The following is a 16,797-nucleotide window of genomic DNA, read 5'->3' on the forward strand; positions in this document are numbered from 1 at the left end:
AAACCTGTACCTCATCTGGTTGCAGCATGTTGAAAATAAGTCTTACTTTAAACAGCATTCGTTCTCAGTTTACTTGAAAAATGTGTTCTTGCTTAATTTCCTGAACCAAACACATACATCAGCTGTGTTTTTGTGCAGCATCATCCATATTTATTACTTATTTAATATTTATTGGTTTGTTGTCCCTCTCAGTAGTGGTCAATATTTCTATGCAACACTGTCAATTTATAGTTATTATGACTCTGCTGTAATTTATTTGTGGACTGTTGTAAATTGTTTGTTTGGCTTTGCCACCATACACACACTTACACCGCACAGAAGAGGGTGTTCTGTGATATTTCCTGTGCTTTTTAAAAAGCAAAACTATTGCTTTCTTGCTGAGAGTTAATGAGAAGCTCAACCCCACCGAATATATATATATATACTCTCAAACTTTACACGAGAGGTGGCAGCACGTTAAAGGATGTTGTAGTTCTGGAAAACTGCAACTGTGAATGTTTGTATCCTGGTTTCAGCCTTTACTACACCACCAGTAGCTTTGTCAAAATCAGACATGTGAGGAGAAGAAGTTGGGGCTATGTGCCACAGTTTTTCCACTGGTTCCCTTGCACCATGACACAATAACCTGTGAAATCACAACTTCTTCTGACAGTTTGGTTTTCACATGCTGATAGACGGGTCTAGTTTCCTTTCTGCAGGGCCAGGTTAACGTTTTCCTTCAGTTTGTGTAAGGCCACTGGCTCTAGCTCTGTATTTATCCTACAGGCATGAGAGTGGCACTGCTAACTTTCTGCAAGAAAGCAAGTAAGCCTATTTTTCAAAATGTCAAACCTTTAATGTTCATTTTGAGGCTATTTTGACTCCAGAGTTTGTATCTGCAAAAAGTTCGAAACTGCCTTTCTGTTATAATTAAGAGAGTTATCTTTCGCAATCATTTCTAATCCATCATCCTGTCTGTATAACTGTTCCGGGCCTGACAGACTGCTCTCTATGCACTCAATACTCAACTTATTCCCCTGAATGTCAACCAAATTGGACAAATGAGGGAAATATGACACTGGAAGAGGGAAAAACTTGGCACAAAACTCATGCATAAACTATAAACTGATGATGAATTGTGTCAGCTGCTGTTGACTACGTGCCAGCGAATGATTCGTGCTGTCATGTTGATAAACTTTCTAGATAGGCACCCAGACCCGTGGCCCTCACCCCATCTCACAATGTAAAGTTTACACTGGTTGTTGTGCAAAATAATTTTGTATATGTAATTACTGTGGTGTAAATTTGCATCTGCATTGTATAAATTATACAAAATGTCATTATTTAAAGTTACAGAATGTGATTTGGGCTTTGATGTTAAAACGTTGGTTTGGATTTCACTGACCATTGAACATTGAAAGAGGAAAAGAGGACAATAGGCCTGTTAGACATCAATCAGTGGACTCTAGATGTCTTTGTGCTTAACATCCCTCCGATCATTTCATTTGTTATTTTAAAAATGCCAATAACAAGATCATATAGCAATAGTGATGCAGTGTTTCGGTGTTCAATTATGCATACTCTCCCCATTCTCCATATGAATGAGCATATTGCAGGAGCCTATGTTTTTCATACTGTCACATGTTATCTTGTGTCAGTGTGAGCTCCACACTGTAATAATGTGTCACTTGGAAATTGAATTGTCCCTGCCATAACCCCATGAAATCAACTTTCCCTTCCACTGCGTGTTCAGAATAAGCTATATAAAATCAAGTTCTGAATAAAACGCCAGTGCAGTCGTGTTTTATGTCCTGAAAACATTTTTTTTAAATATATTTTACAAGGTAAATCGAAGCCACCTTCTCAAATTTGACTTCTAAGCTGTTTTGTTTTATCTGTCCTGTGACATCAGCGTGTTTGACCTGAAGCTCGGCGTTATTTTCTATTAAAAAGTCAATGAGTCACCCGCAAGAGGAGGGAGCTCTGTATGTATGAGTGACATGTGGACAGTAACTTGATTTGGTAAATGGGGGGCTGGTCTCTGGTAAGCTGTTGCGCCAGCGCTGCAAAAAGTAGCGACAGTAGCAAGACGCGTCCTCTTAATTCAAATCTTTTCGGTGTTTTGATCCGAATAAACAGCTGAGCAGGTTAATTTAGAGTGGACAAATCATACTTTTATCCCATTTTTAGGTGTAACGATGTGAGGGGGGTTTTGGATGATGGTGTTGCTGCTTCTGGAGTTGCTATTTTTTTGCAGTGTTCTTCGGAACCTCCCAGCACTTTCCGGATACTTGCTCTGTGCACTCCCGTCGTCTGGGAAGTCGTCATCCAGTATAAAATCTGCAGCCTGAAAGTCTTAGATCAGTTCACTTGAAGCTTGGAAGAACAGGGTGTCCACTTTTGGTTTTGTTGTTGGATCAAACAGGTGACTCATTGCGTAACGGTGATGCGCGTAATCCAAAAGAGATAAAGTTTTTTTTTCTACATATAGACACATAGAAAGAAATTTTTGTTTTGTTTTTAAAAACAAGATTTAGTTGCAGGTTGTTTTTGCACAAATAGCTAAACTTTACGTGGTTTTGAAGTCAGCTGGACATGGCAGAGGGAGATTTCTACACTATGGGAAACCGGCAGAGGTTTCCCAGGGATCCATTTGGAGAGTCGCCGTTCAGGGATCAGTCTCCGTTCAGTGAGCAGATGGCCTCTCGGTTTATAGATGATGACTTTGGGATGCCACCTTTCCCCGATGATCTGTCGATGGACTGGCCGGGCTGGGCTCGGCCGGGCCGGCTAAGCACACGCCTCGGTTCCTCGCCCTTCAGCAGCAGTTTACGCACAGGTTTCCCCCCGCGTCAGTCCACAGGAGGCCCCTCGCTGTACACCAGCAGATACGCGGAGCCTTCCTCTCGGAGCTCCCCCATTACCACCGGGGGGGAGCCCTGGAAAGTTTGCGTGAACGTCCACAGCTTCAAAGCAGAGGAATTACACGTGAAAACGAGAGACGGATTTGTAGAAGTGTCAGGTGAGTTGGAGGCTGCTGCAGAGCTCTTCAATAAAAAAGAAGCTTATTATGGAGCTTACATGACTCTATAATCAAGTTCATTTGGGAGAAGGGTCTCTGAGGGACATAAACTGCTTTTGACATTAGTGACTGGAGGTCAAAGTGAGCCCACATGGGAATTTCTCTCCGTGACACCATCAATTCACATTGATGTGAGAAATAGTCGAGTCAGTTTTATTTATAGAGCACATTTACGTCTAAAGTGCCTTGAAAAGGGGGAAGATAACAGGTGAAATAAGCAGTTTGAAGGAAGATAATAGTAAAGTACATCAACAGAAACAAACAAATATATATATATATATACAAGCAAAATAAAAAGCACAAAACAGCATCAACTGCTTCTGTAAAAATGCGTTTTGGGGTCGTAGCTGCCATTAAGGAGAGTGAGGTCATGTCTTAGGTATTACTGAGAATCCCAGAGTTCACTTTGTGTAATTTATGTATAAGTTGCACTTTCTGCTTTTATTCTCAGCACATTTTAACATGTTTTTTTAGGCAGCAATAGTAAGTTTGTTGTTTTGAATTCTGGCTATGTGTAAACTGTGTTTAAAAAAAAATAATAACTTAACGGAAAAACTAACAGGTAAAAACAACACATTTTCAAAAGCACTGACAAAGCAGCATTGCGACACCAGTTAACCCAAACCTAACTAACGCTATCTCAATGAAACAAAACTGAAGTAAGTCTAAGGATGCTCATTAGAAGTGGTGTAATGTGCTCTCAGCATTCCTGAGTCTTGATATGGAAGCGCTGGACAGATTTTGGGGACTGGGACTTGGATGTTGGCAGAGAGATCCTGAAGCTTAGACACCTGTTTCAGATTCCTGGAGAATCATTCCCTTAGTCACCCACGAGCTCGATTTAGATTTAAGGGAAGGCCCGTGACAACAATAAGACACGCTGCTCACTGCTCTTAAATGCCACAGAGAATGTTCTGGAAATAGGACTTCACTTTTACCCACCTACTTTCTCCGCCTGTGTCACGGCTAACCCGTAGAAACTGTTTCTTTAAATCGTCCCTTTAACAGACAGATGAATTCCAGGGATTCCCAGAGCTGAAGAGGGCACAGAGGACAGCAGGCCCCCCAACTCAGAGTTTTTTATAAACACATTGTTGGTATGCCAGTTGGGTCATTCAATCAGCGCCATGTTGGGCTTGCCTGCCACTTTGACTCGCCCTTTATTCTAAAAGTGTGACTGGGAGTGTGATACGAGCATGTGGGAAGTGTTCAGCACAGAAACAAATCTTTAACACAGACGCAGCTGCACTCAACAGCCAGTTTCTTCCTGGTTAAATGTTCACTGAAGCACGGCAAAATCCACAGAGACGGTTGTGATGTGACACTGACAGATAGACGTGACCGAATAACTTTAAGACCCCAACCGTTAAACAAAATTATAGTAAATTTAGGAATAAGGCTGTAAAATTATATGATTAACACAAACTAGCTCAGAACCTAAGGCGACGTTCACATTACATGATGAAGTGACCTAAATCTGATCTTTCTCTTCCCCAAGAGACTGATACATTTTCAGATCTGGGCCACCTTCTCACGTGGTCATCCCCGAGTCATGTCCAATCTCTGGCCTTGCGTCCGATGTCAGAACAGACGGATCAGAACTCGAACTTCATCTCCGTGCCCTGTGTACGTTGTCTGTTGTGATCATTCTGTGTTGGCTCCTCACAGTCTGGTAAAAATAAACATGGAGGACAACAACAAAATAGAATGGGGTCAGTGGAGAGATGAAGAGGTTGAAAAGATGTCGTACATTTGGAAAAGTTCTGTTCAAAGCAAACTGGAAAGAACATCTTGTAACGAAGAGTACAAGTACTAAACGACCACTTTAAATTCTTTACTCAAGTACTAAATACTCACTCTAAAACGGACGTTCAAAAGTGAGTTAGTAGTTATAAGTCAAATATATTTTTATAACATTTTCCGCCTGCAAAAAGTAACTAGTAACTCAATCTGAATTGTGAATAGTAGTGGACTAAAAGTAAATGCAATATAAAATGGAAATACTCCTTTACACACTACCTGAAATTTATACTGAAGTACAGCTCTTGAGTAAATGTTTAGTTTTACTTAATACTTATTTTGATGAACACCAAAGTGACTTGTTGTTCTTACTCTAGCCAGTGAATATAAGGCTTTCAGTGTCTCTAAGGCAGATGACAGTGGTGGTCATTTGTTCAAATGCCTAAAATATGTGCCTGTGTTTATATTTTCCTGATGAGGTTTGTTATCGGCAGCACAAACATGACTGTTGCCTGTCACACGGAAAGGCAGAAGTGTGAGACACAGTTTATGATGCCTCAGGCTTCTTAGGAAGCAGGTTGTCATCGAATCATCCTGTCTTGCAACATCTCAGTTTAATTTTCCTTCAGCAAGATCAAAATCTTTCTCTAACCATTAAACACCAGTTTCACCAAACTGTTGCCTTCAGAATACAACTAGAAGGCAAGTTATGGTTTTTAGGGTGACTCCAGTTAAAAGTTTTATTTTGCACTTAACTGTACAAAACATTTCAAACTATAGAAACAGACTAAACCTATGATCAGTCAGAGGTGGTAAATAACTAGGTTAATCTACTATAGTATTGTACTTAAATACAAATTTGAGGTACTTGTGTTATACTTTTCATTTCATGCTAATTTTACTTTTACCTCTTTACAAATCAAATACATTCATTTTACCATCGTTAGTCACTAGTTACTTTTTACAGAATTACGTTCTTATAAAAATCATCATGCATTAATAAATTGCTGATGTGTCATTTATGGATTATTGCCTTGTTGCTATACAGGGTGGTTAAAATCTGCCCCACCTTCACAGACGGCTGTTTTCCTTCCACAATCTGTTGGCAACAACACATTTTATTCATACTTTTCACCTTTGAGAATATTTCAAACCAGTCTGGACTAAACTTCTATATTTATGTTTTCACCAGCATCATATTTCACATTGTTTAATATAATGTTTTCTTAGTGGAATACTTCTACTTTTGTGCTTTAAGGAACATTTAGATGTTGTACTTAAGTATTTAGTGTTTATTACTTGGGTATTTCTACTTGAAGTGGAGTATTTTACTTGCACTTTTATTTATTACTGTCTGTGACCACAGACCTTTGAACCTAATAGAATATGACTCATTATTTTGACTGCTGTGCGAAGCTCACTGCACAGGAGGAAGGAAACGTTCCTTCACTGGAATCACAGCAACAAAAGGATCAAAAAGCTGCAGCCTCCTTCTGTAAAATATGCAAACTACAGCTCTGTCCTTGATACTTGTACCGACAGAAAACCTTGACCATAACGATACTGCAGCGTCTGTCATCTCTCCTCCCAGAACACAGTATTACTCAGAGCATCTGGAATTTGGCATCTCTGTCGTAAGGGACTTAAAAACGGAGGCGACGCCTTGTTGGACTGCTCTCTGAACAAACCTCACTCCTCAGTTATTCATGAAATGTCTCAGCGAGATAATCAGGGGACCAATTTTACATCTTAATCATGATGACGTTGTCGTAATCATCTCTTCTTCATGGGCTCAGTTCTCGCTGGAGTTTTATTCCAACTTCACTCTTTGGTGGAGTCGATCACTTTCAGCAGGCACTGTGACGTCACTGTGGGGGTATAGGGTAACGCCTGTTGTGCAGACGGGGGTTGAGGGGTGGAGCAGGCCATGCTGCTGGCAGCACCGCTGACATTTAGCAGCCCCAGAGCAGCTGCCAGCAAACCCGAGAGATAGAACGGCCATAAACAGAGCATGGAAGAAAAGGTTGGAGGGGGGGGCATCAGACTAACATATGTGAGTGTCTTTCTACGGGAGGATCATTCCTGGAAGAAGCTAAAGGGAATTTCAACGCACCCTAGAGGCCCTAAAAGCAAAAGCACTGCTGGGTTGAGCAACGGAGAATTGTGTGTTGTGTCAAATGAAATGTGTTTTGATCCCAGTTACGTCAACAAGTTTTTTTCATTTACATCACTGCTAAAGCTGTTGAATAGATTCATGTTGGTCACGATGAGTGTCCTGTTCGATTTGTGATAAGGAATCCATTTATGAGCTATGATCTCCATTAACTATTGCAGGGTTGAAGCTAATGCTCCTGACTCACTTTATTTATTATTACTGATGTTTTTTTATTTATTTATTTTTCCAAACAGGGACACATGAAGAAAAGCAGGAAACAGGAGGGATAGTGACAAAAAATTTCACAAAGAAGATACAGTGAGTATAATTTTGTGTGAAACAGTGAATGTGAGCTTTTTGTTTTCTTGTTTTCTCTGATGGTTTTCTGCACTGGAGACAGAAATTCCACAGGATTGTTTGTTAATAATGACCTCTGTACATATGTAGATATGTGGATATCCAATCACAGGGAGTGATTTTATGAAATAAAATTAAAAGATCACATAATCACATACTAGATTAAGATATATTAGATTACAATAGGAACAGTTAATCCAAGAAACATTGGGCTATATTGTTAAATATGATATATACTTAATAAGCATGTGTTTGTCTCATATTCAAAACTCAGTACTGACGCCGTTGTACTGACAACTCTCCAATCAGCTACAAACAGTGGTCAGTGACAAAACAGTTCTTACTACAGTAGTTTACTGAACAGTGCTGGAGGTTTTAGTGTGTAGACCAGGAGTCCTTTGTAGACAGAATTCATTCTGTAAGCCATACAAGCCAAACAGGCCACAGACGTTTACACAACCTGCCCGCGTCTCTGCTTCTGTCCATTTAATTGGGCAGTGGGAAGACTTCAAACAGCAGCGCTAATCGCTGGTGCGAATCGCTGTCACTCCAGTTCTGCTCATTTCCTGTTGGATAATTAGTAGGCAGTCGTGCCAGCCCCACACTGTTCATATCACATTGCTTTTAATTGGAAAGGCCTCAAATCTGGACTGTACTCCACAGCAAAATGTTAAACCACTGACAGACTGAATATACTGTGGAGAGACAGAGGGCGGGGGGGTCACGCAGTGTATAAATAACTGCCCTTGGTACACAAATCCACCAGACATATGAGAGAGAGAAGGAGAAAGAGATAGCAGGAAGTAGAAACATTATTCATCTGCATGGTTACTGGGTCTGAAATAAGCTTTTAATTCAAATCAATTTAATTTAGATTATTTATATAGTGACAATTCGTAACCAAATCAGCTAAAGGCACTTTACTTTAAGTATGAAAACCTCCAGCAGAATCAGGGTCAGTGTGGGCAGCTGCTCTGACCAGTTGGGGTCAGTGCAAAGTGGAGAGGGAAAAGCAGAGCAACAACAGGCGGCAGACAAACCGGGCAGGTTGTTAGAGCCGGTACCTGCACACTGGAAACAACCAGCTCAGAGGCCGGGGATACCTGCAGAAAGGTGAAGAGGAAGAAACTCAACTTGGTCAAACTTATCGTCACCTGCAACACAAACAGTTGAGGCAAGGACAGAAAAAGTAGAACTGTCAATAGAGCCAGACAGCGTTAATCGGTGCAGCTGAGGCCAAAGGGGGATTTTTCTGTTAAATACTAAGAAACAAGTGACAAATATGTCACTTATTAACCAAATGTGTTGTTGTTAAATCGGTTCTGAGGACAAAGGTGGACGTTCTGACCTCAGCTCCTGTAGCTTAGCTGCAACGCTTCTGTTTGTGTGTCAGCGTGTGAGTTATTAATTTAGTCATTCTACTCATGAGACACATCATATCACTGTGAGTGACTCAGTCCACATGTGAACTGCATCTGTGTCGTATGTTTTACCCACTACGCACATCCCACAAACACACAAACACAAACACACGTACATACATCTGGCTGCACTGTCTTGTTTCCCTCTGCCTCTGCTTCCCTGTGGGGTGGGGGGTGAAAGCATATTGGACAGTTTTTTGGCAGCTGTACAAAATCAATGGCTGAGATAAAATGTGCACTTGCCAGAGGTAAATAAACTCCCCGAGCAGGGCCGATAAGGTTTCTGCTGGAGTCCCACGTAACGGGCCAAGTGATTTGACTTTGTCAGAAGGAGCAACTATGCTTTGCGGCAGTTGGGTCCGTGAAGGGACAGAGATATTGAAACCTGTGCTGGCATTTATGTGTGGCTAGAGCTGGGAATTAATAAACATATTCAAGATTAAATTTACAAGCTTCTAGCAGCTTCTCCCTCAGTATATAGACTAATAGAAAATCCACTCAGTTGTCGGTTTATAAGGTGAACGCAGCTAAAACTAATGGAGTCTAATACAACAATGATGCAATAAATCCTCCTTTCATGAGGGTGATAATGTTCAAGTTTGGTTACAGCTGCTTTAAAGAGTTGTTGTTTAACTGATGATTTGTGGTTCTGTTGAATTGTATTACATCATACTAACAGCGCGTCCTCTCTTTTTATATCTGTGAGTGTAGGTAATGTTCTGCTTTTTTTCCACTCAGTGTTTCCTGGTGTTAGAAGTTTCCTAATTTTCTTTGTAATCGTGGACTGAGCCTGGTCATTGTTACTGAAGTGGACTCAGTATTTGGCTCGACCTCCTTGCCTGTCTGCTTCTGTGAAGTGAAGTCTTCACTCTTTTCTGACTTGTATTCCCCGGTGAAGCGGGAAGTCAGCGAAGGGCCATTACTAATTAAATGAAGGGTAGACCCGCAGCATTCTTCCCTGAACGCAGCAGCCTGATGTTTATATTAACTCCCAAAGACACTTGGCTGCTCACACAGAAAACCCACAATACCCATATTTGGCCACGCTGTCTGACAAAGAACAGAGTTTGCCTTGAAGTGTGTGCGTGCGTGTACCTCTACAGCAGGATTTGGACTTTAATTCCAACAGTTCATGTGTATATGTTTTAAAAAAACGAGCTTGTAACGAACATGATAATGTCATATCAATCCATCTATAACATAGGATCATAAATTACTATTGTTCCTGAAGTGTGTGTGTGTGTGTGTAGCTGCAGTTTAATGAAATGAAAACCTCACATTCTGCAGGTTTGGCTCATTTTCCTTCAACACTTTGTGTCTCGCTGTAAGTTTTGGGGAGCCAATTATCCCACTGTGCTCTGAAAAATATAACATTTTCAGCATGAGAAGTGTCAAAAAATGAAGCAAACAGAGCAACAACCACAAAAAAACAAAAAAAAAACCTGCCTGACACAAAATTAGCTGCTGCGTATGTGACAGATGAAAACAGTAGAGGGGGAAAGTATACATACACACATGGAAATTTACAGATGTTCCACTACTGCTGATAGACATGCTCATTAATTTGAATTTAAAGTTTTATTTTTGCTAACCTCACAACTGGATCAACTTGTTTGCTTTCTGTTCCTCCTCATCGTTGCAGAGCTGGAGGATTTTTAATGAAAACTCCAGATTGCTTTCCGTTCATCTGCTGGGTGTGAGTCTGCAGTATAATGTTACTCAGGGAGGACAGGGCGAATGTTTTTAATAGCCGTCAAAAACCTGAGAAAGTATTTCTTTTTCTCCCCTTGCACTGAAATCGTCTAACTAGAGGCTGTTTATGGGTATTGACAAAGTGTCAATAAAAAATCTCAGCATTTTATAATGTTAACGCAGCAGTTTCTTTGGAGGAAAATGTCAGTTTTACATGATCTCCAGGCAGGAATCAAACTGTTTTCTTTAGGCACTTTCTCCTCACTGCACTCCTTTTTTTGTTCCTCCCACTCTGTATTCTGTACTTTTAAAAATGTTGAACAGATTGTACGTGAAGTAAATCTCTGCCACTTGCACAAAAAACGAACCATACCACATATTCTTTCTCATCTTGTGTCCTCTGTGTTTCACTAGGATCCCAGTAGATGTGGACCCTCTGACAGTCTTTGCGTCTCTGTCCCCCGAGGGTGTCCTTATCATCGAAGCCCGGCAGACGCCTCCTTATTACCTCTTCAGCAGCGAGGGCTCCCAGGGTGGTGAAATGCAGGAGGTGGAGGCTCCTAAACCACAAGAAGTGCCCATGGTCTAAACCTCAACCCTCTGTCTAACATGACAGATCATCCTTCAAAAGCAATTACAAATTTCATATAAAGTGTGTGGCCTTCAGCTTCATGTTGTCACAAACCTGGAAATCAAATGTGTAGCGTATACTAGGAGATAGGTGAATATAATTTCCATATTAAAGCTGCACTGGGCAAGATGTTTATGTTGACAATATGCATTTGTACAAGCTGTTTGAAGAGAACAGCTTCCAACTGAATTCATTTATTGTATCAGCAACCAATGTTACATTTCACTTGCCCTGAGCAGCTTTAATATTGTATGCAGGCATATACTGAGGTTATGTAAGTGTTAAAAGGTCACTGATGCATCACAAGTCATGAATAAACACTAAGTTAAATAATATAAATATGTGAACTATAAAGAATCTAATTCATATTTGTATTTATATTAATGTGAAGTTAATTTAGTTGAACAATCTTTGCATCAAACATATTTTATGTGATTTATTTGGTTTAAAAAACTTTTATGTGCCTTTATTTACTTGAGTGCCTTTGTTTTGGTCAGCTCTTCCGCTGTTTATCCTATAAATGTCACTTAACCTGACAAGAAACAAACTGACGTCGCTTTTTGAGGCTTCAACAGTGGATTGTGTGCATTAATACTGTATTCTGTCGAAGTGTATTGTAAATATACTTTAATACTGATTCTTTATAATGAATTGATCTGAAGTGTTCCAGGTTTTGCAACACGGTTTGCATTTCTCTTTGAGCATTTAGGACGATGACTGCATGATTGTTGGAATGGACCGACTGACTTCGTTGCCAAAGACGTTTGTTTCCTTCCTTCTTTTTTCTTGATGTCTTTGTATTGGCTGATGCAATAAAAAATGTCCAGCCAATCTCTCAGTGTGTTTTAACATCTGTGTCTTTTTTTTTTTTTTTGAGAATCGTGCCACTTTATGGGCCTGGTTCCAGGGATCCAGGGAGCCTGTGGTGTTATTGTTGGGTAACAGAAGGAATTGGGCAGCAGATTAGCGGAGGGCTTAGTGCCGGTTGAGATTGGCACCAATGTGTGCTGCAGAATGGGCCCAACGCACGGAGGCAGCCCTGCCGGAGCTTTTGAATGCAAGTGCAAAAATTGTGGCAGCTCCACCATGTTGTGTGATGCAAAATAATGTAATCTTCTCTGTGTATTGGAATCAAGAGGGATGATCAGCTTGAATTTAAAAGTTTCCAAACTAGAGCTGCAGTGTGAAAACAACAAAAGGCATCCTTTCGGCTATGGGGCTGCTGTATGACACGCCAGCTCACATAAACTACTGTATTTATCGGTATTAGACGATATGTGTGGACTCATGCTACCATGGCAACAGTATAATTGGAGTCATGCCAGTTTCTCCTTAGGCAGGTTACCCATGTTGAAGTGACTAATGCACAGTTGTTCTAACATATAGTATTTGATTAATGTCAAAACCTCTAAGCTGAAACTACATGAGAATTGTGAATTGTGCACAAATATTTTCAGAGGTGAATGAGAACATGATGCTCGTAAATGTGAGCACTGATACATTGATCAAGCATGTAGACATAAAGAGAAATCCCAACACACAATTACATTTTCTCATGCTATTGCTTTATTGGAGCTCCAAGGCAGCATAGTTATACTGTAAGGATGTTGGATCTATTGACTAAAATTATCTGTAGAAACTGTGCAAAGCAAGCTGTGCAGGCTGTTCCAGTATGTTGTTAATGGGTGCTGTGTCCAGCATTTGGTCATATCGTGTTTCTACTCTGTGTGCTCTTGTTTTATGTCAGGAACCTCCAGCTCCTGACTCTGGACCTCACTTTGTTGACTTTTACCCAGCTCAGGCTCCTCAGACTGGGTGATCTCCTCAGCAGCCTCCCCTGGTTCTGCCATTACCTGAATATCTCCATCCAGGGCTGTTTCTTTGTTTTCTGGCTCTTGGAACGTGTCTGGGGATTCTTGGCTTTCCAGGACTTCATGGTGCTCAGACGAATCTTGACAGCCCTCTGTAGACACTGAATGGTGGGACTCTCCAGCTGGCTTTTCATGGCTCTCCTCCTCCTGTTCCTGCCTTTCTTCATGCTGCTGAGGCCCAGCTGTGCTGCTGCCAGGATGGGCTTGATCACCATGGACCTCTAGTGGAGAATCTTCCCCACGATCCTCTATGGATGAAAACTCTGGGGCCTCTGGTGCTCTGATGTTGTGTGGCTCTGTTTCAGGGGTTTCCTCTCTCTCATGTTTTTCTTCCTGTTCTTCAGTAGCCTCTACCTCCACCTGGATATGTGTATAAATATGTAAGCAATATGTCAGCAGTAAAATGAAATGAAATGATTGGTTATGATTAAAAGTGAGCAAGATCAGCTTGTATCCTGACCTCAATACTGATCTCAATGGCAGGCCCTGCCATGCTTGGAAACTCGAGATGAATACTGATTTGGATGCAATCAGGGCATATTGTTCAGAGCTTGTCATGAACAGGCTGAACAGTTTAAAGGTATAGTCTGACATTCAAGGATGAGAGCTGCATTAGGAGATTGATGCCATTCTTGGGCATGTTTTACATTTTGGTCTTTGATCAGACGAAACAAAGCACTCTGACTGGTCTGTGGCTACGCAGCAAGCGGCGATGCACTGTGTATTGTGACACTTGTTCTTGAGCCGAGCTGTGACAAATCTGGGGATCACCTGGGATTTAGTTTACCAGTTTGTTTTATCTAGTATGTTGGCATTTGTTACTCGGATATGCCACATGTTTAAATGTAAATTTGACGAGAATCAAACATAAATTTTGTGTTTTTCTTTGGGGGAAAAGCATTAAACTAATTATTTTGTAGTAGTCTATAGAGTTTTGGCAGATTGGCACTAAGTCACAAGCTGCTACCTGTATGTTACATTTTCAAGTGGTATCGATTTTCTCATCAAACTGGCAGCTAGAAAGCAAATCTACCTAAATGTCAAACTATTTATTTAAATATAAATAAACAGTTGTGACCACCTTTATGGGAATGATGACAGCAGTAGGAACCGAGGTTTCAGGAACTGAAGCTTCCACTGTCAGGATACCATCAACAGAAAGTGTGGATGTGATTTTGGTAACATCAGTCTCCACTGGAAGCCTGAAAATGACGCAATCATTTCTTTCAGTGTCTCCACATACAATTTGCCAGTGTTGCAAATGCTGAAATGAATATATAGTATGCAATATGTAATTTTATTTCAGCTCAGTAAGCATTATGGAGATGATGTCCTATGACATTAGTGATATATCCTTGGCTACTGGTGTTAGCTCAGACTGCGCAGACTCCATCATCTGCAGGTTAATATCAGTGTTTACTTTACATACCTGTATTTTCTTGTAAAACATCTGGCAATAAATCCATGCTCATCTGGCCTCTCCTCGTGTTTCCCTGGGGATGGATTAACGTTTATGGGGAAGAATGTGAGGACACACAAAGGAATCAAGCCACTCAGAGAAAACCACTCAACACAGAAATTAATTTCTGCCACAGAGCTGTGATTTTAATTTCCCCAAGCACATTATTTAAGCTTTCTAATTTTGTTGCGTTCAGCTTCTTTTCCATCACTGTTTAGTTTAAGGGCTTTATTCTGTGAACTGTGAGAGAACTCTGTTTAGATAACTCAGTTACGAGATAAGATTATTCATGTTTTATTAAGAGTAGAAACTATCCTGTGTGTAAAAGTAATTAGCAATATTAATAAAGAGAACTTTCAGTGCTGTTTAATTAATGGAGCTAGAAGCCAACGTTCTGTACCTCCGACCTCCAGGAATCCATCTCTGACACTGAGAGAAATCTCAGCGGGGGAGAAATGAGCCACGTCCAAGCTGACCCTCCACTTGTACTGCTCCTCGCTAATCTTCTGGCTGGGATGCTGCATCGACCCAGAGATGTAGGGCACAAACAGCGGAGTGGGTATGTACCCTGGCCAGGAACAGGCTGCCAAACTCCTCTGGAGCCAGTCCACATTCATCCACCAAGAGTCCCCAGGCTCCAGCAAAGGCGGCAGTCCAACATCCTGACGGGAAAGTCGGCTGGGCTGCCACCATTTTCTCAGGGGGTACCAGGGGCCACCCCTGCTGTACTCCCCACATGACAGGTCTGTAGCAGCCTGTTCGCTCATATTTCAAGAAGCAAAATTACACAGAATAATAGAGATTTGTTTTTTTAAATGTCAGCCTTTCTTGACGACAGTCAGTGAGTAACTTCAGCACTCTTGAGATTGACTCACTGAAATTCCAGCAATTAAAGTTGACTTAATTATTGAGTGAATGATAAAAAGGAACGACCTGCCAAAGCCAACTGTGGTAAGTCAAAGAAAGCTCTGTGGGCCTTTATATAGTGTTCCTGCCTGTTTTAGCACTTACTAAGCACTCATGCCGATCCCATAAGAAGGGTGTGTGGGCATGGGGTGATGGGTGTGGAGGGGAGGGGAGGCTAGTACCTATCGCTGGCCTGAGGAAGGAAGCGACTAATTAGTTGTATTTATAACTTTTAAGGGCATGATGGCAAATAGCTAGCAGCTGGCTGAAGCTAGTTTGCATCTGAACTGTTGCACTGGTGCCTGAAGACTGTTCTTCTCACATCCGAGTGAACTCTATTCTGTCAGTGGTGACTGGGCTCCTCAGTCTTGTCATGAGACAGTGATAGTGTCTCTTCTCCTGCATTTTGCCCCCTCAAAGGGCAAACGGTTTGTCTGGAGCATGAACTACCTCTGCTCGAGGCTGAGAAGAACAGACTCTTTTTTTGTATGTTATCTAAAATATTACAGTTGCATGTGTGTGTATTGAATGCAGAAGTCTCCCTTCCACTTCATTTTTCTTTCACTCGACAGTTTCAACAGGATTATTATTGTTCCCTCTTTTATCAAGTGTGACAGACTTGTCAGTGTTTCATTTTTAGAGCAGTGTGCCCTGAGATCTTGGCACACTGTCCACTGGAGCACAAAACAGATTGAACAGATGTTTCTGACACTTGGTGTGATGCCTCAGCCACCGATTCTGTCTATAGGATATGCTGTAAGAGGTAGAATTGGGATTTGTTGCAGGGAAATTCAGCCTTTGAGAATTCTAGTAAAAATAATCCAGTATATTAGATGCACATGTGCCCACAGTGCATTAATGTGTTCATTTTGTGATTTAAAACTATGTTTAAATAATGTTTGATAAAGTAGAAAAAGGAGAAGTGTCTTCTTCTGGCAATGATTATAGCGGCAGAGGGTCCAGTCAATCCATCTCAGCAGAGTGAAGTCTGACATCTGTCTTTCCTGTTTTCTAACACTCTGTCTGCACAGTTCAATGGGTAATAACAGACGCCTTCATTGTCCATGTTGTTTTGTTTTGTTTTATTCCAATTCCATATCCATTTGCAGGCCTAAAGACAGAGAGGGTGTGTATGGTGTACAAACTGCAAAGCTTCTTGAAATTAATTTGTGATTTTGGGTCTATTTAAATAAAACTTCATTTAATACAAAAGTCCAAAGGCAGTAGCCCACGTGGTTACATGGTTAACCACATCCATGGAAGAACGTAACACTATGGGGGTGCATTCAGGAAATAAAAACCACAGGTGCTGATGTCCTTCTTGTTGCTGTTTGTGTTTAGCTCTCTGATGAGGTAGCGTTAGTTGGATGGTTGCACAGATACCTTGTTTTCAACTGAAATACTGTTTTGCCTGACACGTTTTGCATTTATTGTGTTTATGGGTTAATGGTCCCTCCTCATAGGCTGGCAGGTAGATTAACAGGTAACACAATGCAGGTATGTG

General features: G+C 41.0%; 1 protein-coding gene across 1 annotated transcript; it reads left to right on the plus strand.

Annotated features, from left to right (window-relative positions):
* The first annotated feature begins 2,086 nt into the window (after positions 1-2,086).
* Positions 2,087-11,890, plus strand: hspb8 (heat shock protein b8). The gene is made up of 3 exons (XM_026344341.1): positions 2,087-3,001; positions 7,211-7,274; positions 10,841-11,890. The coding sequence occupies exons 1-3, from the start codon at positions 2,575-2,577 to the stop codon at positions 11,013-11,015; spliced, it is 666 nt and encodes a 221-aa protein (XP_026200126.1). The 5' UTR covers positions 2,087-2,574; the 3' UTR covers positions 11,016-11,890.
* Positions 11,891-16,797: the final 4,907 nt, after the last annotated feature.

Source organism: Anabas testudineus, chromosome 9 (assembly GCF_900324465.2).
Source record: "Anabas testudineus chromosome 9, fAnaTes1.2, whole genome shotgun sequence".
NCBI lineage: Eukaryota > Metazoa > Chordata > Actinopteri > Anabantiformes > Anabantidae > Anabas > Anabas testudineus.